Raw genomic sequence first — 27272 nt, 5'->3', positions numbered from 1 at the left:
AAAGTCACATTGAAATCCACCACGTTCTGTTCATTAGAAGTGCATCACTAATGTGAGCCCATATTCAAAGGGAAGGAAATTTGACTGCTTGATGGTAGGAATGGCAAAGAATTTGCAGATGTTTTAAATCCACCACGCACATATTTGTCTTTTCTGCGGTACGCTTCTACACACGCTAATTCATCTTTCCCTTACGAACGGACTCTACATCACTTCCTTCCTAGTGCTGCTAGTACAGTTCAGGAGTGGTGGCTACGGGAGGCTTACCCTGAAGCCTGGTTACACAGAAAGAAAAGTGACATGGAAAGAGGAGGAGGTCCTACATCACCTTGTGTCACTCTCCTAACTCAAAAACCTGTCCTTTCCAAGGCAACATAGTTTTGGGTTTTGGGTTTTTTTACTGGTAGACCCTTGTGTGTCAGGTATTAAGCTCTTGTCTCTCATCTCTAAACCCTTCTATACCAAGCTTGGCGGTGCTGGGGCCAGCACTCCACAACCACATTTCAGCTTTGCCAGCTGCCCTCTGTTAGGGGGCGCTAGAGAAGGACTGGAAGCCTGGATAACAAAAAAAGGGATTACTCCTTCCTGTTTACTTATGGAACTTTCTGGGGGCTTCCTGTTGACTTGCAGTTTTTCTAAAGGGGGCCCACCAACACTTCTTCACCCCAGCAGCAGCTCAATCCAATTTGCAGTTTTACCAACACTTGGAGAGCCAGCTTCGTTACAGTCCCCTGAGAGACATCAGTACCACCAGGACACTTCTCTTCCTCAGGTATGAGTTTCAGCTCCAAGGGGCCCTTTCTATGTTTTTAATAATTCCACCTCTTCCCTTTGTTCCCTCATCCCTAGGGGTGGAAGTTGCTCTCTGAATTTGCTATTTCTGTGTTCCTTTACAGTTCTCTCTCTCTCTTTTTTTTTTTTTTTGCTGAGGAAGAGTCGCCCTGAGCTAACATCTGTTGCCAATCTTCCTCTTTTTGCTTGAAGAAGACTAGCCCTGAGTAACATCTATGCCAATCTTCCTCTATTTTATATGTGGGTCACTGCCACAGTATGGCTGATGAGTGGTATAGTTCTGCCCCAGGGATCCAAACCTGCAAATCCAGGCTGCTGAAGTGGTGTGCACTGAACTTAGCCACTATGCCATGGGAGCAGCCCCTACGGTTCTCTTTTTATACTTTTTGTAACCTAATCAACAACTTTAAACCTAATTAGAATTTTTTTTTAATATTAAATTCTATCAGTATAGACAACTGATGTGTTTTCTGTTGCCCAACTAGGACCTGACTGGGTAGTCCAGGAAACAAATCCTCAAAGATGAGATTTGTAGATTGTTTTGTGTTTGAATGCAGGTCTGAGCTCCTCACCAATGGGAAACAGGATGCTAGTGATCCATGGTGTGCAGGGTATCATGGTGAATCAGATTCTCTCCTATGGTTGAGGGCTCAAATGGCTGCTACCCTTGTTAGACAGAAATGATGACTATAAGGTCTCTGGTATGGGATGGATACTTCTGAGTGCCATGAAGTACTTACAGAAAGAAAATTACAAGTGTAGGTTTTTAAATGTTCAGCTCAAGTCATTGTCAGAGAACCAGTGAGCTTTCATGACAGCCCTAAAAGAATCTCTTATATCTTGTAGTCAAAGGGCTGAGGTAGCTGCAAATCAAACACATTTATTTGTGTGGTTGCAGAATTACAACATCAGTTGAATTCACAGCCTCTTCAAGTCTCTCATGGGAAAGGGTATTGATTGAGAAAGAAACTAAGAATGGGAATGTCTGTCTGGACTCAGATGAAGCTGAAAAACTTAAATTTCCTAGTCACTTCAAGCCTCCCTTGCCTGTGAGAAGCAACTTCTCCCTATGTCTGAGGAGACTAGTCTTTTCTTACTTGAAAACACTGTAATAGTATCACCTGGGGCAGTTTCCATTCTCCTCAAGACTCACCCAACTGAGTGCTGTCTGACCCACTTTTTAGCAGTAGACTCATCACTAGGAACTCATCATACTCTGGCAAAGAAAGCATCAATTCTGAAGAAGAAGAAGAAATAGCTTATACACCAAAAGAATTCCAAGATTTTGCTGATTAGTATAGGCAGAAGCCTGGGGAATATGTGTGGAAGTGGGCTCAAAAATGTGAGATGAAGGACAGACAAAACACTAGCTTGGGCCACATTTACTGATATGGGTGCACTTATCATATATTTTGGATTTGATGTGTTAGTGCATTTAGCTGGGCGTGGCTCTATACTTGGTTGGTTAACTAAAACAAAGTCAATGGTGGCCTACATTTAATGGAGTTGAGATTCCAGAGCTTCCCTGGCATGTGGAGGGAATCCAAAGGCTCAGGGAGATAGAAGAATTGGAGTAGACATATCTTGTGTGACCTGCATACCACCCCTTACCTTCTCCGACTACATTCCCTGAGAGGGCCAGCTAAAAAACAAGCAACATTTAATGTGTTTCACAGTTTCTGAGGGTCAGGAATGACTTAGTATGGTGGGTCTGGCTCAGGGTCTCTCAGGAGGCTGCAGTCAAGATGTTGGCTGAGACTGCATTATCTAAAGGCTTGCCTGGGGCTGAAGGATCTGTTTCCGCGATGGCTTACTCACATGGCCCTTGGCCAGAGGCCTCAGTTTCCCACCACATAAGTCTCTCCATAGCAGTTTGAGTGTCTTCACATCAGGGCGGCTAGCTTCCTCCAGAGAAAGTGACCCAAGGCAGAAAAGCCACAATGTCATGGCCTAGCCTTGGAAGTGAGGTTGTATACTATTGATCACATAGACTAACCATGTTGCAATGTTGGAGGAGACCACACAAGAGCAAGAAAAACAGAGGCAGGAATCATTGGGGAACATCTCGAAAGCTGGCTATCACAGCGACGTTGCCTTCTACCAACCAACTCTGCTGCCTTCTTTCTTCATAGACACTCTCTTTGAGGGCCAGGCTCAGGGAGCCAGTATGAGGTTGGTTTAGTGGAGATTTGGTTTATGAATCTTGGGAATATGTTGAAGTGATGGGCTAAGAACTGTGTGAAGAATTTCAGTCAGAGAAATTCTGTGCATTTTCCTCCAACATTGAAGATTATAGTGGGACCATGGATCTGTTTGGAGACATAGATGACATTTCTTCAGAGAGTGATGGGGACAATCAACCACCTGTTCCAGGACAGCCTGTTGTGAGTACAATCACTAATCTAACTGGTCGCATTATTCAAAGTTAAGAAAAAAGTTTCAGAGGCTGATAGGTCTGACTTATGTGGAGAAAGGACATGGATAACGTGAATAGCATTCTGAAACATCTGATGAATGGGAGACTTTCTTAGCTCTGTTGGGCATTTCTGGATATTAGATGGCGTAGAAGGAACTGCTCTGAATGAGGTTGATACCAAACTTTAGGAGTTAGATTGTGAGGATTCATAGTTTGAAAACCTTTGATTTAAAAGTTTTTCTTATTCAACCTCTGCCAAGAAGTGTGTGCTATTTAACATTCTTCTCTGATTTTAATAGTTACTTAGTATTCAGGGGTTGCATAATTTCACACTTCTGTTGCTAAATATCTTATGCAAACTAGATATGTCAACAAAATAGATATTTTTTTTCTGGTAATTCAGGCTAACAGATCTTGTTTCCCATGGTGGTTTTTTTGAGGCGGGAGAGGATGAAATTTTAGGGAGAGGCCTGGAAAGGTTGCTGACTGCTTTATCCCTAAAGTGGAGTCTAAATTTACTTCCTGTCAAACCCACATCTGCCTAGTGCAGGAGGAGAGCTAGAGCATTTCTAATGTCGCTTCAAGCTTTCACAATCTGATTCTTGTCTTAGGATGAACGTGGGATGCCTCAGGACCAGCAGGAGGAAGAGCCGATTTCTGAAACCAGAATAGAAGTAGAAATTCCCAATATCCACTCTGATTTAGGAAATGAATTATACTTTGTGAAACTACCCAAATTTCTCAGCATAGAACCAAAGTAAGAAGACTGATTAAAGTTTTTCTTCCAAGATATTAAAAAAACTATGTGGAATGTAAATGTTTTTTCTTATTTATCATGAGTTGGCTAATCACAAAGATGGGGGATTTCTCATGTAACTCTGAAAAAATAAATTTAGGATGTGCTGTGGTTGAAAAATGATGGATTATCAATGTGAGAGATTTTTAATGCTAATAATTCTTCTAGCATTTTGGCACCTTCTTATAAATAGACATACAGCTGACGAAGATATTTTTCACCAATGTAAAGCTGAAAAATTGGAAAATGAGAGTGAGAAAGTTTTCTAGAGAAATCACAAATGTTCGGTGCAAAAGCCATTGTGAATCTAGAAAAGACAATGACTTTGGACAACAAAACAATGTTGATGGGTATTATTCACGAAGGTGCAGGAGTGCAAGCTCTTGTGCAGTTAAACATGACACTTTTCTTAAAAAATAGAGATCATGTGTCACCTATATTTTAGAAGACGTATTTCTTCAGACAAAGAGGGCTTTGAATTAGTAGTCACATTTGGATTTTATTTCAGGGAATGTGTTTTAAAATCAAATTTCAAGAAAGTCCAGTAATTCTCAAACTTCCTTGAAGTTTTACATGAAGTTATTTGTCCACTGAGATTTTTTTCAACATATTGGTGCGTGTTGTAAAGATTATAATTTTATAATATTAATCATATTGATTACTAACTATGGCTAATACATTAAAAAACAATTTTTAGACCTTTTGATCCTCAGTATTATGAAGATGAATTTGCAGATGAGAAAGTGCTTGACGAGGAAGACAGAACCAGGTTAAAATTAAAGGTACCGTTCCACACTTGATCCCTTTTTTTTTTTTTTTTAAGTTTTTCATTTTATCAAGTAAAACACAGGGATAACAACTTGAAACTTGAGCTTAGGAAATGATCTTTTATGTTTACTCTTCAATCAACAAATAACTGTTTAGAACAAGGAATTAAATGTCTTTTGAGAACATTTTTAGGGGAGAAGGTACATACCCTCTTTTAATCCCTGTAGAATTGTCACTTTCTAACCTTTTGTTTTTTTTTTTTTTTGCAGTTGTAATTTTTTGACAGAAGTAAAGATAAAAATTCTTGAAAATTGTTAGTTACTTCCTTCAGGATAAATACAATGTAGCCGGGTATATGGGACTGCCTCCACATTTTATAGTGGATAGATCCTAGCAACTTCCCACAAGAGAAATATCTCAGGCTCTTTGTGGAAATTCAGATTGTGCACAAAAAGAGGCCTTGTCGTTGGGCAGTTCCTCTCGAGGAGGCCTGGGATGGCAGAGCACCACCATTGCTCTCGCAGGCATATGTCTTCTTTAACGGAGTTTCTATGAGCTTCTGCCAGGGGCCCCAGTGGTAGCAAAGAGCAGGATCCATTTTTGTGCTACTTTTATGATTTGGAGTTCCCTACCATATGGATAGGGTAAATTTGAACTGAAAAACAGGGCAAAACACAGGTCTCAGGTTTTAATTTGTTATCAATTAGTTAATTGTTTATTCTTTTATTTTTTTTAATTTAATGCCCAGAGCGTCCCTGTCTTACTAATGGCTAATGGGTACTTTTTCAGTCCTTCTGTCATTGGGTTCATAGCCCTTCAAGTGGCCCTGCAGTAGGCAGGGGTCTCTGTTTTAACTGCCCACCTCGTGTGGGCCCAAAGCCCCACCCCTCTCCTATGGCGCTCTTCCTCTGTCTGATAACACCCTGGTCCTGCATCGTGTGTAGCTTCTGCTTCCACTGCTATGAATTGGAGCCCAGAAAAGATTTAAATGAAACGTCTGGTTAGTAACACCAGACATTAACCACCATCTCTAGGTATTTGTGGCAGGAGGTTTCAGTGTTGCCTGATCAGCTATTTTGTTGTAAGCTTATTCTATCACTATCTGTGAATTCTTGGCATGTGATTATAAGTCACTTGAGAAAAAAGAACATGCAGTTAGTTACACTGGGTTTCTAATGCCTTTGTGTTTTGAACCAGGTAGAAAATACCATACGCTGGAGGATGCGCCAGGATGAAGAAGGAAATAAAATCAAAGAGAGCAACGCCCGGGTAGTGAAGTGGTCAGACGGAAGGTGAGTACACACTGGCTGGAGAGTATTGAAATACCCAGAGGGAGGCCCGGGATGAGTGAAGTTTTCTGTGTACGACCTATTCCGGGGTCATCTTTCCTTAAAGAATTGACAAAATCTAGGCCTCTGGCATTACCTGGGAAACGAGAGAAATAAATAGGGTTGGGGTCATACTGCTGGGCTGGTGGGGGACTTTAGAAATGGACCCAGGTGTGATCAGATGCCTCGTATTTACCTTATTGGGGTGAAAGCCTAATGTTAGCTCCCATGTGTGAGCTATTAGATATTATAAATTGACATTTTTGAAAAATTGTTTCTGTTTTACTGATAAAGTGGTAGGGATTGGGAAAATGACAAAACAATTCTATTTCAAGTTGAAAGGAGGATGGATTTTACTACCTTTTGCTTTGAAAGGCAATAGGTTAGTTAGTTACAGTATCTTTTCTTTGTTTTCCTTATGAATTCGGGATGAGGACAGGGTCTGCAGTTCCACAGCATTTTGAGTAAAGCCAGCAGGGCGGAATGGAAGCTGTAGGATTCACTAAATATCCACCCTCCTAACTGAACTCTCTCTCATTCCCAGCCTGTCCCTGCATCTGGGCAGTGAAGTGTTTGACGTCTACAAAGCCCCGCTGCAGGACAATCACAGCCACCTGTTTGTGAGAGAGGACACTGGTCTACAGGGACAAGCCGTCTTTAAATCCAAACTCACCTTTAGGTAACTATTCACACTGACGGATTGTGACTTGCAGTTAAAGAGCAACAAGGCAGAGAGGTTGAGCAAAATGCCCCACTCAGCCGTGACTGACATAATTTCGACGTGCAGCTCACCAGGGACCATGATCTGGTTCCTATGCTATTTTTTCACCTTTACTACAAGTTGCTATTTCTCAGGGAGCCAGTCATGCTATCAGAACCAACCTGAGACGGCTGTATGAACCAGAAGGCCGGTGTCTTAATTCACATTGACCAGCGCACCTGGTAGAGGCCCAAATGACTTGTCTCTGCCCCTCTGCTGGTCAGCGTGTCCTTTCCCTGTGCTGAAACCTCCCTGGGAAGCTGGCAAGTCTTGAGAATGCTGTGGGTGTGCGCACGCAGTAGAGGAAAGGGAAGACGGAGACACGTGACAGGCTGTGGCCTGACCCCGTGCAGACGGGGCCCAGTGCCGTGCTCATCCGTGCTGCGGCCCCTTCTCTGGACACTACACACTCCCCTCCTCATCCCCTCCCTCTGAAGGACACAGCCTTGCCGTCCTCCACGCGGCTTTCCTTGAGAAGTGGAGCACTTGAAACTCTGTAACAGTATGCACAAGGTTTCTTTTTGGGGTCATGGAAATGTTCTACAATTGATTGTGGTAATGGTTGTACAACTTTGTAAATTAAAAAATCATTTAATTGCATATTAAAATGAGTGACTTTTATGGTATGCAAATTATACTCAATAAATCTGTTGCTCTGTTTTAAAGACTGTACCGGCCAGCTCTGAGGGTGTTTCCCTTCTGTCTGTGTAAGCCTGAGGAAGAGTCTCATCCTCACTCATTTTTAGTTTCCTTTTCTGTAAAATGGAGATAACAACATTTACCTCACAGGGATGTTGTATCAATTAAGGCAAATAATACATAAAACATCATGTTGTGCGGAGACCTGGCACAATAAACACTGCTCAAACCCACCCACTTAATGATCTCTTCTAGAATGGCAACCTAAAAGATCAACGATTCTACGCTGGGTTTTTGTCACGGTGCCCCGTGCTCCACATTGATAATATTTGGCTGACCAGCAGAATTTCTTTTTTTTTTTTATTTATAATTTTATTTATTTATTTTCCTCCAAAGCCCCAGTAGATAGTTGTATGTCATAGCTGCACATCCTTCTAGTTGCTGTACGTGGGACGCGGCCTCAGCATGGCCGGAGAAGCGGTGTGAGGGTGCGCGCCCGGGATCCGAACCTGGGCCGCCAGTAGTGGAGTGAGCACACTTAACCGCTAAGCCACGGGGCCGCCCAACCCAGCAGCATTTCATTCCTTACGTCCCATCTCTCTGCAGCTGTGCCCTCCTGAGGAAGAGAGTGCTCTTTTCTTCTCTCTGATGTACTTAAAATCCACCTTCCTTTAGTGAGGAATGCATTGCTTTCCGCCCCGGGGCCTCCTGTTCTGTTATTGTCGCCCTGGGCTGTCATGAGGCCCGCTGCTACTGTGACCTGCCTTCTTGTGTGACCTTCAATGTTATTCGGATGGAAGGACTCATCTTTAGTTCTTAAATTGTGCCATTCAGCCTCTGCTCTACCCTCATGGAAATGAGATTTCATATCCTTTCTCTCCTCTCTCTGGTTGTAGTCAGGGGTTTTCTTTGTAAAAGCATTTGCCCTGCCTCTCCTCCTTCCATTCCATTCCCACTTCGCCCCATCAGCTCTCCCCGGGAGGTGGTGCAGAGGGAGGAACTTCTCTGGGAGCCAGAGAATGAGGAAGGTTCAGGAGCGCCAGGACCTGGGGCCCTGCCTCCCGGCTCTGCTGAAAGGAAGGTGCTCATTGTCCACAGCCGTTCTGCTGTTGGTATGATTGCCTCCAAATGTTCTTAGTCAACAATGAGACATTTTTGTTCATTTCCTGCAGACCTCACTCTACAGACAGCGCCACACACAGAAAGATGACCCTGCCACTTGCTAACAGATGCTCCAGGACACAGATTAGAATCTTACCAATAGCTGGTCGTGATCCTGAATGCCAGCGCACAGAAATGATTATGGTATGTTGGCTGGGCTTTATCCTGAGATATTTTGGGTATAAAGAGGTGTGCTTTCCAGAATATTAATTCACCGTTTGTTATTGCCACAGCCATTTTATTTCTTGTAGTTATCAGGGAGCCAGCTTAATTTTCTAAGCGTGTGATTAACCATAGTATGTCAATGGCTGCTGGTGAGACATAGCAAACCAGACACTCAGGTGCTCTCTCTCCAATCTATGAGATTTCAGAGGAAAACTGATCATTTAAAAAATGTAACCTTTGAGAGATATCAGAAAACTGTGTTAGCCAGATAGGAAGTGATATAGGACGGTCAAAAGGACATTCCTGACTCATTCAACACGGGCCCCGCCTTGTGAAGCCCAATGTGTGGAATGCCAGGCAGACGGAGAGAAATGGAGTCTACTTTGGGGCTCCGGGACCGTCCCACCAGCACCTCCCCATCCTGTCGTCAGGAGCTGCGGGCAGCTGTCTGGGTTGAGGGGCCGGGACAGGAATATTTGGGCACCATGGTGGTTTGGTGGAGCCTGGGCAAGTCAGGTGTCGGTCTCAGGAGTGAGCAGAAACAGCCTCTCTCGGGCGTCCACTGGGCATGGCTGGCCTTCCTGGGGCTGGTCGCTGCTCTCTGGACTCTGACTGGCAGCTCGGGGGACGCTGCAGCTCCCGAGGCCGGGCCTGTGCCTGTTCTGATCAGCGCTTCGTGTGAGGGAGCCTCTGCCCCTTCACCCTGGTGTTGCCTTCACACCTTGGAACTAAACGTGACGGTCACTGTGTGTGGTCACAGGTGTGGAATAGGGAGAAGTGCGCTCTGAAGACAGGAAATAGGTGTTATCCTGGGCTAGGCATTTACATGGTCTCTACGGTAAAAGTAGGTTCACGTGGGCACTAAGCTAGTTCATTTTTAAACTTAAATAGTTTATCTGCTTCTTTACAGAAAGAAGAGGAACGTTTGAAGGCTTCTACTCGCCAGGAAACAGTCCATCTGCGGGAGAAGCAGAACCCGCAGGGGCCGAGTGCCCCCTACCAGGACCCCAGCAGTGACGAGGAGGAGGAGGAAGGAGATGAAGCCTTAAAAACCACGACCAACGGGAACTCCGAGGTGAGTTGGGGAGAGGTGACACGTCATCACCTCTGGGCCGCAGGGCCCGCTCTTGCTCTGGCGGGCTCTTACTCCCTGTCCTGCTCTTATTTACTTGGGACAACAGTACAAAGGCCTTTTATTTTCACTTTGTTTTTGTTCGGGCCACTTTCCCACAGAAAAACTTAGCTGGGAAAATAAGGCACCTGCAAAATAAAGAAAATCAATTAAATAATTTATGTCCTTATGGTGGAAAATATGTAATAGGCAGTTCGCCTGCTTGTATAATTAAGGACCCAATATTTAAACTTTGTAGTTTTTAAAAATGTGTGCATAAAGCTTGTTGGGTATTTAAAAGTGATCACACAATCTCTCTGAGAACAAAATCCAACTTAAGTCGTTTCAGCATGTCTGAAAGTTATATATACCTTTTCATCAAAACTTTGAAAAAATTGTTGGCTCCTCTGGGGCTGGCCTGGTGGCGTAGCAGTTAAGTTTGCACGCTCTGCTTCAGTGGCCTGGGGTTCACGGGTTCAGATTTTGGGTGCGGACCTACACACTGATAATCAAGCCACACTCTGGCAGCGTCCCACATACAAAATAGAGGAAGATTGGCACAGATGTTAGCTCAGGGACAATCTTCCTCACCAAAAAATAAAAATTGTTGACTCCTCAAGGAAAAATATACAGTGGGAAGTAACAATATTCAGCAGAAGAAAAATTTAGTAATAAACAGGTATTCATCTTTGAAGGTCAATCCCATGTCTCAAGTTCCTTTGCTTTCAGAGGAATGGGCTAGAATCTATTCTTCAGACAATGACGAAGGATCAGAAAAAGATAAGGGTCAAAGATTACTGAGAGCAAAGAAACTCACCAGTGATGAGGTAAAAACCACATTTATTCAGTTCTAAGGGGTTTGCCCTGTACTCAGGAGCCGACTCCTGGACTGAAGAGGAGCTCACAGCTCAGGAACACAGCTGATGTCTACACACTTCACTGAAACTTGGTGGGGTAAATGCAGTAATGGGACTAGGAGGGGCTCCGAGGAGGGTCTGACACCGTGCTTGGGTGGGTGCTAGAGGGCTGTTTGAAGCTGACCTCACTGGGTGTTGAAGAAAGTGTTAGTTTGCAGGGCACAGCGGCCAGAGTGGGCATGCCATGTGGATGGATGGGCCTGTGAGAAAAGGCACAGGGCTCCAAGACACCAAGCTCCCCTGGAGAACTACAAATAGTCCAGTGTGGCAGAGCAAGGGGTCTGTCCTGTTCATCGTGGTAACCGGGCGTCTTTATTGTTTGGGTCTAATGGCAGTTGAGGGTTATTTCATTTCTATGTTATTAAAATATTTTTCCTTTAATTATTTCCTTTTCCACTTATAAGACCACAAGTGAAAAGAAATTTTAAGTCTTAATCATATGTGAATCACTATGTTATTGCTCATATGCCATACGAATTCATTCAATGCTTCACTCTAGATTTTGGAGTCACAGGTCAGAGTAAACATCGCAGTAACAGAAATGTTCGATTAAGCAGTGGTCACTTGTGTAAGGGAGGCATTCATTTTTCATATAAAATATATAAGCATACTGAAAAAGCACATAAAACATAAGCAGTCCTTTTTAAAAATTGACAGGCTCTAAAATACTGAATTTTAGCTGGAGAAAGTGAAGTACTGAGGAAGCAGAAGAATGTATCTTAAGTAATATGCTAGGACTGCCAGTCAGTGCGGAGGGAGAAGGCCGTGTGCCTCCGCCCTGGCCGCTCGCTGCCTGACCTCTAGAGCCGTGTCTGAGACACAGGTCGCCGCGGGGGGTCGGGTTCTAGTGTGCAGGGCTGGCTCCCCCGTCAGCTCAGAACTCCTTGAGCAAAATTTCCAGAAATCTTCCATATGAATTTTACATCGTATCTCTCAATCTGTTCAGGAGGTGAACCCTCCAGAAAGAGGAAAGCAGGGCGTGAAGAGGAAGAGGACGACTGAAGCATAAAACGTGCACTCGTATATATTGTCCTTAACAGTTTGTTTTAAAACAATGATGAAAGGCCTTGTTTTGACTGAAATGAAGAATTGAGTTACTTTTGCATCATCCTAGTTGTGAATAAAAAATGTTCAGAAGCAAGTCGGTGACTTTAGAAAATCCATTTTTCCCAAACGAGAGGTTTATTTTGGTAACTGTTTGCTCTGGGTCTTGGGTGTTCACGCATTCCTGCTGCTCTGCCCCACCCTGTCCCCCTGGCCCGGCTGAGGCAGGCTGAGGTGCAGCTCAGGTATCACCTCCTCCGGGATGTCCCCCCTGTCCTGCCTAGCTGGGTTCGGGGCCCTTCTGTGCTCTGTTGTCTCTGTTGCCATGGTGCCAACTTTCCAGTGACCACAAGGCCCTGTGACCTTGTCAGAGCGAGGACAGCACAGGAGAGCTCACTGGACATGGGGTGCTTCGCCAAGTGCTGTGCGGGCCTTACCAGGGCTAAGCCTCAGAACGGCTTGAGGGGCAGGCGCTGTTATTCCCATTTTACAGACGTGGAAGCTGAGGTTTAACAAACTGAAGACCTCTGTCCAAAGCTTTTTCTTCCCAAGTGAAAGAATAAGCATTTTTGAGACAAAGGTCAGGCTCCTACACACAATCACAATGCTAGGCAGGTACATTAGTGACCTTACAGAGAGACACCCAAAATATCCTCCTAAGATAAAGTCACCAAGAGGTTCACAGAGAACAGTGGGAAGCCAAATACTAGATCTGACTGCTAGCTTTGTGGCTGGTGCAGGAGCAGGACCCTAAGAGGAACCTAATCAATATTTACTGAGTGAACAAACCAATGGGATTATCTTGGGGAAGTTACTCAACTTCTCTGAAGTCAGTTTCCTCAAGTCGGTGGGGTTTGGACTTGACCATGTAAGTCCTTCAGGATTTAATGTTTATATTTCTCTACCTCTGAGAGTGGAATACTAATTAGATACGTTTTTAAAACATTTTTTGTTAAATAGAAATGGTCAGAGAAAAAGAAATGACCCATCATCTCACCACGCAGAAAACCTGGATTGACACTGTATTTATTTCCCTCCCTTTTTTTTTTTTTTTGTGAGGAGATCAGCCCTGTGCTAACATCCGCCAATCCTCCTCTTTTTTTTTTTTTGCTGAGGAAGACGGCCCTGGGCTAACATCTGTGCCCATCTTCCTCCACTTTATATGGGACGCTGCCACAGCATGGCTTGCCAAGCAGTGCGTCTGTGCGCGCCCGGGATCCGAACCAGTGAACCCCGGGCCGCCGCAGTGGAGCGCGCGCACCTAACCGCTTGCGCCACCGGGCCGGCCCCTATTTCCCTCCCTTTTATACTTGTAAAGCATAATTTCGTGGTCGTGCAGTAAACACATCCATAATTAGCACTAGCTCCTGCAAGACAAGTTCGAGACTCATCCATCCAGAACACTGCGAGCTACCAGCACAGTTTAATCGTAGGGTCAGCCCTTCTTCACACGGGCTGCTGGCCTTGAGGCTCTGCTCTGTCTGCCCGCAGGACTGGGGTGGGGGAGTCGGGCTGGGATCTCCAGGCCCTCAACCCTGCAGACATGCAGGAAAGCTCAACACGTGAAGGACAAAAGATGTTTAGTGATTGTGCACCCACATGTGGTCAGCCACCCCATTATTTGGTACCTAAAAGAGCAGGGTGCCACTGGGCTGATCACAAGGGTACTGTCCCCACGGCCAGTTCCTGGCGCCATGTCCACTCGGACTCACAGGAGCTGGAGCTACCTGACAGCTCTAGCCCTTGAGCCTGCGACTCACCAAAGGGGACAGGCATCAAGGCTTCCTGTACGTGAATGGAAGCCCAACATTGAAGCTTGAAGGCCATCCTTGAAGGCCAGCCAACATTAAAGACTCAAGGGGAATTTCTTTATTCCCTTGTTTCAGAACTCTGAAAATTTTAAATTATTTGAAGTTATCCCTAAAAGTTTCCTCAAATCCATTACACGTTTCACTGATTTTCCCTTTTGGTTGGTGGATATCGGTGACTGATAAGAGATGGCTTTGCTTTACTGTAAAAATAATCTCTAGTTCGTTAGCAGGACTGGCTCCCATCAGGTCCAGAGTGCGCTGTAGAGAGGAGCCCATTGCTTCACATTGGTTAGCTCAGTTCAATTTCGTGGATGGACCTGACTGAGTGCTGATGGTATTAGATCGAACCATATAAAATTACTATTTTTATGGGTAAAAATGGTCAAGTATTGACAATTTTATATGGTTTAACAAGGTAGGATAGAATAACTCAGAGAAATTAATAAGCTTGTTCTTGAAGAGCTATGTAAGGAATGAACTTTAGACCAGAGGAACTGAAGGGATTTTTCAAAAAGTCCAAGTCTATGGGGTATTTGATAAACTTTATTGAAATTATTTATTCCAGTATGGAGTGGTAAGTTCTAAATGCCCATAGTACATATTTTTCAAAAGAAACTTCACTGTGCTATTATGAACCAGGTTAATAATATTTTGTAATATCTAAATATCAGTATTATAAAATTCACTGCTTTTATAAAAATTGAAAAAATAAAGCATTTACAGCATTTTGGATATTTTAGCATTGAAAATGAATTTAAATACCTGATTTCATGTGACAGAGAATGATGCATTGTTGCAAAGGTGATTTTCAAGCTCTTAAACATAACTAAAACCAAATATAATTCATCTAAAAGACTGGAAAAAAATGAAGTGGGCATTTATTTGAAATTACAAAAGTTTTTATGCTATCTCTGTGTGCACGTGTGTGCAATTTTTTTTTTACAATTCTTAATCAGATAAATCTAAAAAGTTGAAACAGCTGAATCAAAAATTTCCTTATCTTTCTTTTTTGAGTGGAGGTGAAATTTAAACTCCTAAAAATTGCTATGCATACACACCAAGAAGCACCCAGAATTTGTTCTTAAACTTTACTCTCTGAATGTATAACTACGGACTACAATATCTGACAGAAAAATTTTAGGCCAATTAATTGCTTTGCAGCAATTAAAACATTAACAGTGATGTTAATGAAACATAGCTGGTGGTGTTTCATAGTGTTACAATCTATTCTTTTCTAGCCACTAGAGCAGGTGTCCTAAGTAAAATTCTTTATATGTCAATGAAGGCTTTCTAAAATACTTGGTAATGGCTTATAAGTAGTTTACTTAGTAACGTCTTTTTTTCCTAGATAACCCCTAAGATTGGCTCCTCTGAATGATCAGACTGCAAGTTCGAGTTTAACATGAATAAAATGTTATAAATGTTTTATTATAAAAATTTTCCTATTTGTTTAGTTTTTATAGGGAAGGACTTATGGAACTGAATTATAGTGCAGAAAAATCAATATGACATAAGAAATGACCAAATTAAAATGACAAAAGAATATAAAAATCTTTGCTTATAAATATAATTTTCTCAATTTAAAAATAATTCGTGAAGAGTTTCTTTGATTTGTTTGGTAAGCAAGTCTTATGGTGAGCAATATCTAGAAACCATGCTCCGTGAGAGCTGATGAGAAGACAGTTCCAGAGATGTTTAGACCCAAGGACTCACAGCCCTTGTCTGGGAGCAGCAGCAGGAGTTGCTCTGGCACCTCCATGTGTTCAGTTCTCGTGGGTGCCACGTCTTCAGTTAATACTACTCAAAAGTGAAGTGGCCTTGAGGGCATTAGGCTGAGTGAAATAAGTCAGACAGAGAAAGACAAATACTGCATGATTTCACTTATATGAGAATCTAAAAAAACTGAACTCACAGAAACAGAGAACAGATTGGTGGCTGCCAGAGGCAGGGGGAATGGGTGAAGGGGGTCAAAAGGCACAAACTTTCAGTTATATGATAAAGAAGTCCTGGGGGTGTAATGTACAGCATGGTGACTATAGTGAACAATACTGTACTGTATACTGAAAGTTGCTAAGAGAGTAGATCACAAGAAAAAATTTTTTTAATTATGTGAGGATGTTGACTAAACTCATTATGGTAATCATTTTGCAATATATACACATATCAAATCATTATGTTGTACACCTTAAACTAATACAATGTTATATGTGAATTATATCTCAATAAAACTAGAAAAAAAATTTTTTTTTAATAAGTGCAGTAGCATTGTAACGAATGAGCAAAGTCGGACAGTACTGAACGTGCAGAGAATACAAGCTGCTATGGAGTCCATAAAAAGCCCGATCCTCGGGTCTCCTGGGAGGTAGTGGTGTTTCCTGATTTTATGAGGAAAAAGCGAGGCAGCCCCGGAAACACAGAGCCCAAAATATAAGATTTTATGAAACCTCATGAATCTTTTCATCTTATTTTAATGGCAGCAAGGGTTAAATATAATGTACAATAGAATATGACTAACATTTTATCAAAACATTTTTTTCTTTTATAATTTTTATTATACCATGGGATCCCCTTTTTAAATGAAAACACATCAGATACTGTCAATGAAAAAACAATTTACAAAGTTCTATTTACATGTAACTTTTCCAGAGTCCACCTACTGCACAAAGCAAGTGTGTGGGTTATTTCATTCAAATAACAAGAATTTGCAGTTTAGCGACCAAGGTAATTCTCCTTGAAATCTCTAACAATCTGCTAATTTTTTTAAACACAAAATGTTTACTTGGTCTTTTAAATGACAGGCACCCTTAGAAAATGTATTTCACCTGTACTTTAGACGGCTACAAGTCTATAGCACCAAAATCCATTTTAATAATATCAATATTAGTTATTAATATTGATTTTTTAATACATACAATTTCATGTAGACATACTGGAAAAATGAGAACTCCAGACAAATATGAATATCAAATTTTATAAAATAAAATAGCAATTTAAAAATGCAAAGAATATTCTTTGATTAGATAACCAGATAAGTTTAAATTGGTTAGATTACAAAACCTAAGGTCTTAGAAAATCTTTGGTTTGAAAATCAAGACTATTTCACAACCCTAATCTATTATAAAATTTTAGAGCAATATAGAAATACTGAAAGTTATCAAAAGGTGCCAGATTTCTTAAGATCAAAGTAAACACCAGTTTTCTCCCTTGTAATTACAATTTGTGAAAGATTTTTCTGTATTCAACTGAATGAATGTTCATCTTTAAAGTTATTTATGAAGAAATCTTTTCTTCAATTATATAATGAACGATTGTAGCTCAGAACTGGAATGGTACAAGCAAAACATTCAACTTCTTCATGCTTTGATAAATAATAAGTGAAAAAGACACCACCCATAAGTATGACACACAATTCTAGGGAGGGTCCCATTTACTTATATTTTAAAAAAAACTTAGGGGAGGAAGGGGTAACATACTTAATTTATTGACTTACAGGACAGTGCAAGCAAGGAAGCCTTGCTCAAAGTGTAACGGTAGCCTTATAGACCTGCCCGTGCTCACTCCCCACCCTGCTGGAACCATGCAGTCTCTAAAATCAAGTACATTTCCAAAGTTGTAATGTAGGGAGAGAGAGGGAGAGAGAGGGAGAGAGAGGGAGAGAGAGGGAGAGAGAGGGAGAGAGAGGGAGAGAGAGGGAGAGCGGGAGAGAGCGAGAGAGCAACACTTGCTAACTTGAAAAAAAAAAAATCAGCGACCTATAACTGAAAGGGAATAGTGCAAAGTCAATCTTTGGCGCCTTTAAAAACACTGGATACCGATTCAAAAAGACAAATACACCCAGTTCTTATCAGGGAAGCTTTCGCCTGTTAAGAAGGCTTATTACCATCATCTACAAGAAGCTGCCTAGCTCATTAGATAAACTATTCAGCCCAAGCTGAAGGAGTCGACTTTTTGTAATCCAATTTCACCAAGTTTAAAAAAAATTAACAGCAGACCTCTCTCCTACTCTGAAATAAGATTCTTCCCTTTAGAAAAATCTTCCTGTAAATGATACAGTCAGGCCTGAATTTTTGAGGCTAGGATTACTCAGATTCCTTTCCCCACTGACTTCTGTAGCTGTAAAGCCTCTGCCCTCTCCCGCTCCAGGGGTGCCCGGAAACAGGGCATGAATATACAGGTCCAAATCCTCTACTGCACTCTTGGTTCCAGAGTCAGTCTTCCCACCACTGTTCAATTGTCCATCTTAATACTTTGACCAATAGGAAGACAACTTTTGTTATGAGAAATTACTTTTATACAATACGGACAAAAAAGTACAAGATGACAGGAAACAGATTAGATTTATGAAGAATAGCAATTTCCTTGTTGGTTGGAAAATTTGTAGACAGTGGTGATTAAATACCATTTAAGCAATTCTGCATTGCATATAGGAACTTCTCACTATCCTATGCAACACTTAATTTATACTCATGCCATTTTCTAATTTACTTTACAGTAACTATCAGTTTAAATGACCGTTTTGCACGCTCCTCAGACTTAAACTCCATCATGTTTATCATCTTTGATTTCATGTGTTTAACAAGTCTTCTTTTTCCTTTTACTCTAAATAACCGAGAGTTGGCTGTATGCCTTTTACAGGGAGGAAAATTGCTTTCCTACTCAGATGCTTTTTACTATCAGCTTTCACAAAAATTTAACAATGCCCACATTATTAACATGAAAAACTGTGATGAATTTAGACATAACTATACTTTTAAACAAAGCACGTAACCTGGCCAAGCTGATGACTTTGTTTAAAAAAACTCGAGGTGTTGCTGAGACATATCAGACAGCGCAGTGACCTGGATGTGCAGAGGACCATTTTCTCTGTCCTAGAGATCTGCTTTTACTCCTAAACAGATGACCAGATTTTGAGTCATCTGTTTTAAAATTCTGGTATTTTGCTTTCTTGATGGAAGCAAAAAGCACACTCTTGCCACGTTCAAATGTTCTAAAAAGTCTCCATGTCATGGAATAAGGAAAGCTCTGACGTGCCTTGTACCTAAGAGGTGCAGCAGCAGTTCTGATATCAGCCATGTCCCTTTTTGATTTAAAAAAGATTGGTCCTTAAAAAGTTCATATTATTCTACATAAATGACTTCCTAAACGTTTTTACAATTGCATTTTTTTACCCAAGACTCATCATAAATCATTCAAGTAAGCTAAATTAAAATTGATTTTAGCAGAAAGTAGAAATAATGCTTTAAAATACAAAATATCACCTACTATTGATTTTACAATTTGAAACTGGTAACAACTTAAACTAGAAAAAAGATACATGTAGTTAAAAAAAAAAAAAAAAGAAAGAAAGATAGATTTCCAGTCTTTTCCCTTCTACCCAGGAAAATTTTACATCTGATATCACCAACACAAGCCCTTGGCGACCTTTCGAAGTCTCCCAAAGAGTAGACCTTGGTGGGATTTACTGCTGGTCTCCTTCAACTCGTCTCTTGCGAACTAAGAGAAAAATAAAAGAAAGTATGTTAGAAATCCCTGTTAGTTTGTACAGTGTTAACTTGCTTGTAACAAACAAGTTTCTGTATAATCCAGTTATGGTTGTACGAAAATGAAATGTCCATTTCTAGTTCACATGGCCATTAAAATTAAAAATTCACATCCTTGGAGAAAAGGGAACCCTCACACACTGCTGGTGGGAATGCAAACTGGTGCAGCCACTACAGAAAACAGTATGGAGATTCCTCAAAAAATTAAAAAGAAAAATATGATATGACCCAGCTATTCTACTACTGGGTATTTATTCAAAGAACTTGAAATCAATAATTCAAAAAGATATATGCACCCCTGTGTTCATCACAGCATTATTTACAATAGCCAAGATGTGGAAGCAAGCCAGTGCCCATCAACAGACGAATGGATAAAGAAGATGTAGTATCAGGGCCGGCTCCATGGTGTAGTGGTTAAGTTCTGCATGTTCTGCTTGCCCAGGTTCGCAGGTTCGTATCCTGGGCACGGACTCACATATAAAGTAGAGGAAGATTGGCACAGATGTTAGCTCAGGGCTAATCTTCCTCAGCAGAAAAAAAAAAAAAAGAAAGAAAGAAAAAGAAGATGTGGTATATATACACAATGGAATACTACTCAGCCATAAAAAAAGACAAATTCATCCCATTTGAGACAACGTGAATAGACCTTGAGGGTATTATGCTAAACAAAATAAGTCAGACAAAGACAAATACCATATGATTTCACTCACATGTGGAAGATAAAAAAACAAACACACAGATAAAGAAAACAGATTGGTGGTTACCAGAGGGGTGGAGGAGAGTGAAAGGGGTAAAGGGGCACACGTGTATGGTGACGGATAAAAACTAGACTATTGGTGGTGAACACGATGCAGTCTACACAGAAATGGAAATATAGTGATGTACACCTGAAATTTATACAATGTTGTAAGCCAATATGACCTCAATAAAATAATTTAAAAAAAAATTCCTGTCCTTCATCACTGTCATTTACCTGCTGAAAACTGAGGAGCTTCCAAATGGGAACTACATGTCCTGAGCTCACCTGTGCTGACACAGCAGCAACTTCCGTTAGAAAGCTAGAACAGAATGGTCAGCAATCGCCTTCAAGTCATAGTGCCTGTCTCATTTGCTTATTAAAATAATTTATACCTCCATTAAAAAAATGATTAATAAATTACTGTGTTAAATTTTGAAATGACATTCAGGCAGCTGGAATAAGAAAGTATTAAAAGTAACTATTTGCATGATCTGATTAGGCACTACAAGGTATTTCCTTAGTCTGTGAAAGAACATAACTAAAAACATTTTTGTCATTTTTACAGGGAAATGACTTGCTATTGCTCTCCAAAATTTCCTTCTCTTGTCTCCTACAAAATGAACCGGTGCAGGGCTCTGACAAAACAACAAATGCAGAGTGATGAAAATCTTAGACCCTGGTAATGTGGTGAGGTCCCATTGGCTACCATACACTGTGGCTACCGGAAGGGCCAGCCAACCAGTTCAGCTGATGGAGTAAAGAAAGGCGCGGATATCTCAGGCCCCCCGAGCCTCCTCATGGACTGGTGACCGAGAACCACTACGCTCACCAGTAGCAGCGCAAGGTCTTCATCTTCAGGATCTTGCTACCTTCACGCTCACCGATCAGCCACCAGAGACCCCTCACTGAGAGCCACCAGTCGGGGCTCCTCAGCGCTGTGGCCAATAACTATTTAGGGAGGACAAAACGCACAGGTTTTGGAGTCAGCGACAAACAGAGCGTGAATCATGGCTCTGTCACTTTTTTGTAGGGTGTTCTTGGGCAAGTAAGTGAACCTCTCTGAGCCTCAACTCATCCTCTGTAACAGCAGAATAATAACCTCTGTTCCTCACGGCTGTACCATTAAAGGCACGACACACTGCCTAGTGTAGTACTGAGAACACAGTAAGCATTCACTACAAGACTCAGCTTCATCACTCACCACAGTGGGGTTACAGGATGGTCTGAGGCCCTGGTCAGCCACCATTTTGGGATGAGGAAAGCCAATTTAGCTTTTATAGAGGATTTGCATTTACGTGTTATTGGTTTTGACACTCTTACCACTAAGTTCCTCTGTTTAAGTTAGATTGTTGGTCTATTAATTTTATACTCTCTTCTGTCTATGGAAGCAGTAGGAAGGCAACTGCCTTTGTTCAGCCTGAACTGGCTGTTGAACAGAGGAATGAAAAGCCAACAGGGGCACAGGCCTCCTGGTGCTCTCATGCTATTCTGATGCTGGCTTCTGTCTGTTGGCCTTCAGTAGATGAGCCCCGACATTCAAGTGATGGGCATAAAAGCTTGTCTAGCCACTGGCTGGGTGCTAGCTAGAAAATAAAAACCAGGAGGACTAAAGTATCGAGTTCCCATGAACATTTTTATACTTATCTCATTAAGGACGCCCCGACTCTAGTTTTAGTCCATGTTAACAAAGAACAAGTTTCATGTGTTTACTGAAATATTAAGGGAAAAAATCAAATGGAGACTTGAGTCCTCAAATACAAACCTAATTCTTGTATAGAGATCTCTGAAAAATATAGAAATATCTGAAAGACAACCCAGATAATTCTTTAGGGTAGAACATTTCCAAGAAAATTTTGAATTGTAGCAGAGTTTGGATGTTATTGGCAGACCATTTCAGGTGTTAAAATGCATGTTATAAAAAGATACTCGTTATAAGTAAGACCTATAGGACAGCGGAGCAAACAAAAAAGGTGTAGAAAATTGATGATGAGGTTAGCTGCTGTAAAGACAGTAAATGAGACTCAAAGTTCAATCGCATGTTGCATGAACACCATATAACCTCTTTGCTCTTACAGCTGTGACACATCTTAGCTGGAGAGATGGCGAGTAGGTAAGATTATTTCAATGAATAGTTGAGGCTAAGAAAACAATGAAAGAGGGAAAGGCTATCAAAATCAGAACACTAAAGATCTGATACAGCCCCATTTGCGAGGTGAAGAAAAATATGCCCAAGTTGTATGTACAAGTTGCAAGTCTCGTTCTTTGATATCTCTTTCCAGTGACTACATATTCAACTGCATGTAAGAAAACATGGTCTTCAGGCCCGCCCCCTTGATCTATAGGCAGAGATCAAAGTGTAGGGCTGAAAAACAAAGATCAAGCTGAGGGGGCCGTGAGCACAACACAGCAGAAGATAGGGCAAAGGGCCACTTCCGACTCCTCTTTGTCACCTGGTGCCCACTCGCTACCTTCCAGCAATTCCTCAGTTCACCCTCCAAATGAGAGGCTTATAAATGTGGCATATTAACAATTCTTTGGCAATTTATTTCCAAAGCCCACTCCACTAATATAAGTTCTCAAGACTTCATGATCAATCAATCGCGAATAAGTCCTAACTAACCTCATATCCTATCACTAGAAGAGTAATAAGAATAGTTTTTTTGAAGTATCATTTTAATCATGCACTCAGTGGCCTATAATGGCTCTCAAATGCCTCCCACATAAAATGTAAGTTCTTCACCATGTAATTTTAGTGCCTTCTACCAGCATTCCCTCTTAATCTGCTGACATCACTTTTTCATTCCGTTAGCTTCAAGCAGCAAGTACTTATTGAAAGTTTATTATGGAGGCAGCACCCTGCTATGAGAGGCAGTTCTCAAAATCTGCAGGCTCTCCTCAGCATATAAATAACTTGCTTGCTCCGAAATTTGAGCTTTTATCCATGTAATTCCCCACACAGCAATGTCCTTATTCTCATTTCATGCCTGAGACCCATGACTAGAAATCTAGTTTGCATCACAATGAAAGAGCCCTGGGGATGGGGTAGCAGGGGAGATATCTAGAGAGCCACCAGCACAAAGCTGTTTACTTTCTCTCTACTCTGCTTCGTGTCCAACCACAACTTCTGCAACATGGCCTCCCCATCCTTGATTACATGCTGCCGTGGACAGCTACTCCACTGCTCCATGTCAGCAGAAAGCAGGCTAGCAGATAGTTTTCATCTGTCCCCTCATCTTCCATCTGCCAAAATCTCCCTTGCCCAGAAATCTGGGCAAAGTGCCTGCCACGATCGGCTCGGCAGAAGATCACAACGGCTGAGGCCTCGCAAAGGCTGGTGTCCCTGTCATTGACAGAGGCTCTTGCTGTGCTCCTCCTGCATGACCGCTGCTGAGAGGAACACAGATGACAGAGACGGTTGGGGCTACAAATTTGCTGGTGAGATCCTGGGAGAGCTAAGGCAGTTTCAGAGGAGAGGAAAAATGGAGGATACCTCTGGTTTAAGTTTATGGCTAATCAGTTACCAGAAAACTGTAACTTTGAGCAGGGTTCAAATTCCATCACTTTCTTTATTCACATAATAAATCTTTATTAAGTACCTACTATTGTCAGGCATGCTTTTAAGAGAGTTGTAGATAAAACACCTAGTCACGGCCCCCGCCCTCAAATAGCCTGGAGTCTTTAAAATCGACAATTACAATGAAGTATAACTAACTTACTAAGTAAAAAACTAATTAGAGCCAATAATCTATGTATCCTTAAAACTTTCCAATTATTTGTGAAGTTCAGTCAGACCTGAGAAACAGTGCTCTAAAAAAGAAAAATTAAATACCTGAAGGAAAAAAATAGAAGCCAATTAGTGAACCAAAACTAAAACAATTAGCATGACTTTGCAGACTACGTCCAGAATCAATAATACACCAAAACACACCAATTTTCTCTTAAAGAGCAAGAGGCTAAATTCTTCTATGGGAAATTACAGTCATCAAAGGACAGAAAGGGTTTGAACTAATACTTTTCACAGCGACCTCAGTTAAAGAATGAAGCTGTATTTTTTCTGCTCCAGAAACGTTTAAAGAACGCAAACTCAGATACGGCTGAAGCTTGAAAGAACTGCATCACTTTGAAATGTTCCTCCCTTTAAAAAATCTCATTTAAATTCTTGTCTAAATGCATATTCTAAAATATTTCAGTGACAATCACCAAACTTAAAAGAAGAGTCAATTTTTGGAAACACGTAGAAACAAAATTATAAGTATCATATTCTTTAATTCAGCCTTGGCTGGAAAATTTATTTCAAACAGAAGCCACAAGCCTCAGCAGTTCAATAGGAGCCATGGAAGAAGGGAAACGAGTGCCTGCAGCGTGTGCCGAGAGAGGACTCACTGCCCAGTGACAGCTATGGTAGGGAGACTGGTAGACAGAGCCAACATTTACATACCACTGACTACAAGACTTCAGTTAAAACTATAATTTTTTATATTTTATCACATAAAATTGAATTTCCATCTAGGCCTGTTTGATAAAAAGGGCAAAAAACTTTCCTGTAATGTTGAAATCTTTGTTTTAATAGCTCCAAGGGGTGAGTTGTAACTGAGAATAAAATATTTGCTATAGGAAGCACTTATTATAATGTTTGTTGTAGAAAAATGTTTGTTCACTTCAAGCTGTGTTTGTCACAGGCAGCAGATTTTACCACTAACCCAATAATCACCACAACCACAGTTAAACTGGACTCGAATTCAATCACTATAAAAAGGACAGTGCAGACTTTAGAAACAAAGGCCGAGTAATCTCTCTGTTAAAATTTATTTTAAAAGTAAAAAAAAGTTCCTCCAATACATTAGCTTAATGATACAATTCACAAATTCGATTTGATACTGTATTTGTCTTACCTAAGTCGTTGTTTTTTGTTATAGCATTAGCTGCCCTGGTTCGGGGTCCTTGCTGTGTAAACTGATATCCAAATTTTAGGATATTTGTATTTTCCTCAAGCATCTTGGCCATTTCCAATTCTACAGCTGTCCCCAACTGCTGCCTCTGGAATAATCGAAATAAAGAATAATACTTTTCAAGGTAAGTCAGACTAAGATGTTCAGGTATATGCTGATTCTGTTGGTCTTTCAAAAGTTTTCCCAATTCTTGGGGCCGGCCCCGTGGCTTAGCAGTTAAGTGCATGCGCTCCGCTACTGGCGGCCCAGGTTTGGATCCCGGGCGCGCACCGACGCACCGCTTCTCCAGCCATGCTGAGGCTGCATCCCACATACAGCAACTAGAAGGATGTGCAGCTATGACATACAACTATCTACTGGGGCTTTGGGGGGAAGAAAAGGAGGAGGGTTGGCAATAGATGTTAGCTCAGAGCCGGTCTTCCTCAGCAAAAAAAAAAAAGGAGGAGGATTAGCATAGATGTTAGCTCAGGGCTCATCTTCCTCACACACACACAAAAAAAATTTCCCAATTCTTACAACATAGATAAGTGAAACAAAATTTTAAAGTTTGCTATATGATCATATAGACATCAAAAAGTGTGGATTACCACAGTGAGATACCACTTCATACACATCAGGGTGATTATAATCAGAAAGACAGACAATAACAAGTGTTGGCAAGAATGTGGAAAAATTGGGACCCTCAGACATGCTGGTAGGAATGTAAAATGGTGCAGCTGCTGTGGAAAACAATTTGGTCATTCCTCATAAAGTTAAACACACAGTTACCATATGACCTAGCAATTCCACTCCTAGGTACATACCCATAAGAAATGAAAACACATGTTCATATAAGAACTTGTATATGAATGTTCTTAGCAACATTATTCCTAATATTCAAAAAGTAGAAACAACCCAAATGTAACAGAACATTATTCAGCCATAAAAAAACAATACGTACTGATGTATGCTACAACATGGATGAACCTCCAGAACATTTTGCTAAGAGAAAGAAGGCAGACACAAAAGACCACATGTTATATAGTTCCATTTATATGAACTATCCAAAAGAGGCAAACGCATAGAAACAGAAAGCAGATCAGTGTTTGCCAGGGGCTGGGGTGGGGGCGTGAATAGGGAGTGACCACTAATGGGTATGGAGTTTCTTTTCAGGGTGGTGAAAATGTTCCGGAATTAGACAGTGGTGATGGTTGCATAACTCTATGAATATACCAAAAACCTACACTAAAAATATTAACATTCTGTATGCCTCAAATGTCCTCTCATCCCTTTTCAGGTCCCCACCTTCCCAAAGGGCTCTCTGGAAGCCCTCCTCCCACCTGCCTCCTGAGTCCCCACGCCCTACACAGCCGTGGGGGCTGTAGCTTCCTCAGAGTTGCCGCTGTAGAGCACCGACCTGATTGTCAATCTTGAGCTCGACCAGGGTTTCATTATCTCTTAATGCATCAATCAGTGCTAGAATCCCAGCGCCTGTAATAAAGTTGGACTCCATATTTAAGCTCTTCAAATTTTTGTTCACTCTCAGCATATCTGCAAAAGCCTAAAAATTAAAGAAAATATTTGGAGATTAAAATCTGATAGCACCTATTACAAACTGTACATGCCATCAACAAATACACTAACCAACATAACTGCCTTTATGTTTCTCATTAGACTGTTTTAGCTTGACACACACTACCTCAGGTCTCACAGGTATCTACTTTTCACATGTACCTGTCACAATCTTTAGATTTTTGGTCACATGTAATTCTCTGTTGGTAACATTCTCTACTGCTAGTCACATTCTTATGTTCATTCATACTCTACTTCATGTTTCTTTCTCCTGTGTCTCTCACACTTTCCGTTTCTGTGTAGGACTAACTTCATCAATGCCACTTTAGAACATCTTTTCTTACTTGGGTCCTTTTGCAGCTAGGTTACCAAGAAGCCAAAATGAGGGTAAATTACGGACTAATTTCTAAGGCAGAGACCAAAAGGAATGCCTAGGGCAGAAGGCCAGAAAAGATCACAGATAACTAGACCTACAAAAGCACAAAGACTGTGGAGAGTAGGGGCTAACTAAATATTCAATTCCTCAAGGAGTGGTATGTCTTCAGTCTGCTCCCATTACAGTTCTCACAGGGTATGGTAGTGCTAAGCATTTGACCCAGTGCTTACTAAACACCATATTGATTAACAGATGCCTGCAAGTGAGCAGGGGGTGGGGGAGGGAGAGGGAGAGAAGGGGAGAGCGAGGGGACAGAGAGAGAGAGAGGAGGAAGAAGATGAGTGTGAATTTACATAAAACAGCTCCGTAGAGGGGTCAAAAGCAAGGTCAAACTCCAGAAAATATGGGT

General features: G+C 41.4%; 2 protein-coding genes across 2 annotated transcripts in view; one reads left to right on the top strand and one right to left on the bottom strand.

The window, feature by feature from the left end:
• Positions 1-706: 706 nt before the first annotated feature.
• Positions 707-12298, top strand: LOC131406084 (RNA polymerase-associated protein LEO1-like). Its single transcript, XM_058541585.1, has 9 exons — positions 707-772; positions 3082-3176; positions 3820-3965; positions 4702-4786; positions 5970-6064; positions 6645-6779; positions 8672-8804; positions 9736-9900; positions 11800-12298. The coding sequence occupies exons 2-9, from the start codon at positions 3096-3098 to the stop codon at positions 11860-11862; spliced, it is 903 nt and encodes a 300-aa protein (XP_058397568.1). The 5' UTR covers positions 707-772; positions 3082-3095; the 3' UTR covers positions 11863-12298.
• Positions 12299-16156: 3858 nt separating this feature from the next.
• The window catches only part of TMOD3 (tropomodulin 3), a 72098-nt gene continuing 60982 nt past the window's right edge, over positions 16157-27272 (bottom strand). The window contains exons 8-10 of the mRNA XM_058541584.1: positions 26333-26476; positions 24880-25024; positions 16157-19201 (exon numbers count right to left, since the gene is read on the bottom strand). Coding sequence (XP_058397567.1) covers positions 19167-19201; positions 24880-25024; positions 26333-26476 — 324 coding nt within the window. The 3' untranslated portion in view covers positions 16157-19166. The remainder of the gene's footprint in view (positions 19202-24879; positions 25025-26332; positions 26477-27272) is intronic.

Source organism: Diceros bicornis, chromosome 5 (genome assembly GCF_020826845.1).
Source record: "Diceros bicornis minor isolate mBicDic1 chromosome 5, mDicBic1.mat.cur, whole genome shotgun sequence".
Taxonomy (NCBI): domain Eukaryota; kingdom Metazoa; phylum Chordata; class Mammalia; order Perissodactyla; family Rhinocerotidae; genus Diceros; species Diceros bicornis.
This window is presented reverse-complemented; position numbering and strand designations above follow the sequence as displayed.

Excerpts from the sequence above, each read along its gene's own strand:
- LOC131406084 (XM_058541585.1), top strand. The coding sequence starts at position 3,096 with ATGGATCTGTTTGGAGACATAGATGACATTTCTTCAGAGAGTGATGGG. Across the intron at positions 4,787-5,969 it reads GAACCAGGTTAAAATTAAAG|GTAGAAAATACCATACGCTG; the intron begins GTACCGTTCCAC and ends GTTTTGAACCAG. Across the intron at positions 8,805-9,735 it reads AGCGCACAGAAATGATTATG|AAAGAAGAGGAACGTTTGAA; the intron begins GTATGTTGGCTG and ends GCTTCTTTACAG.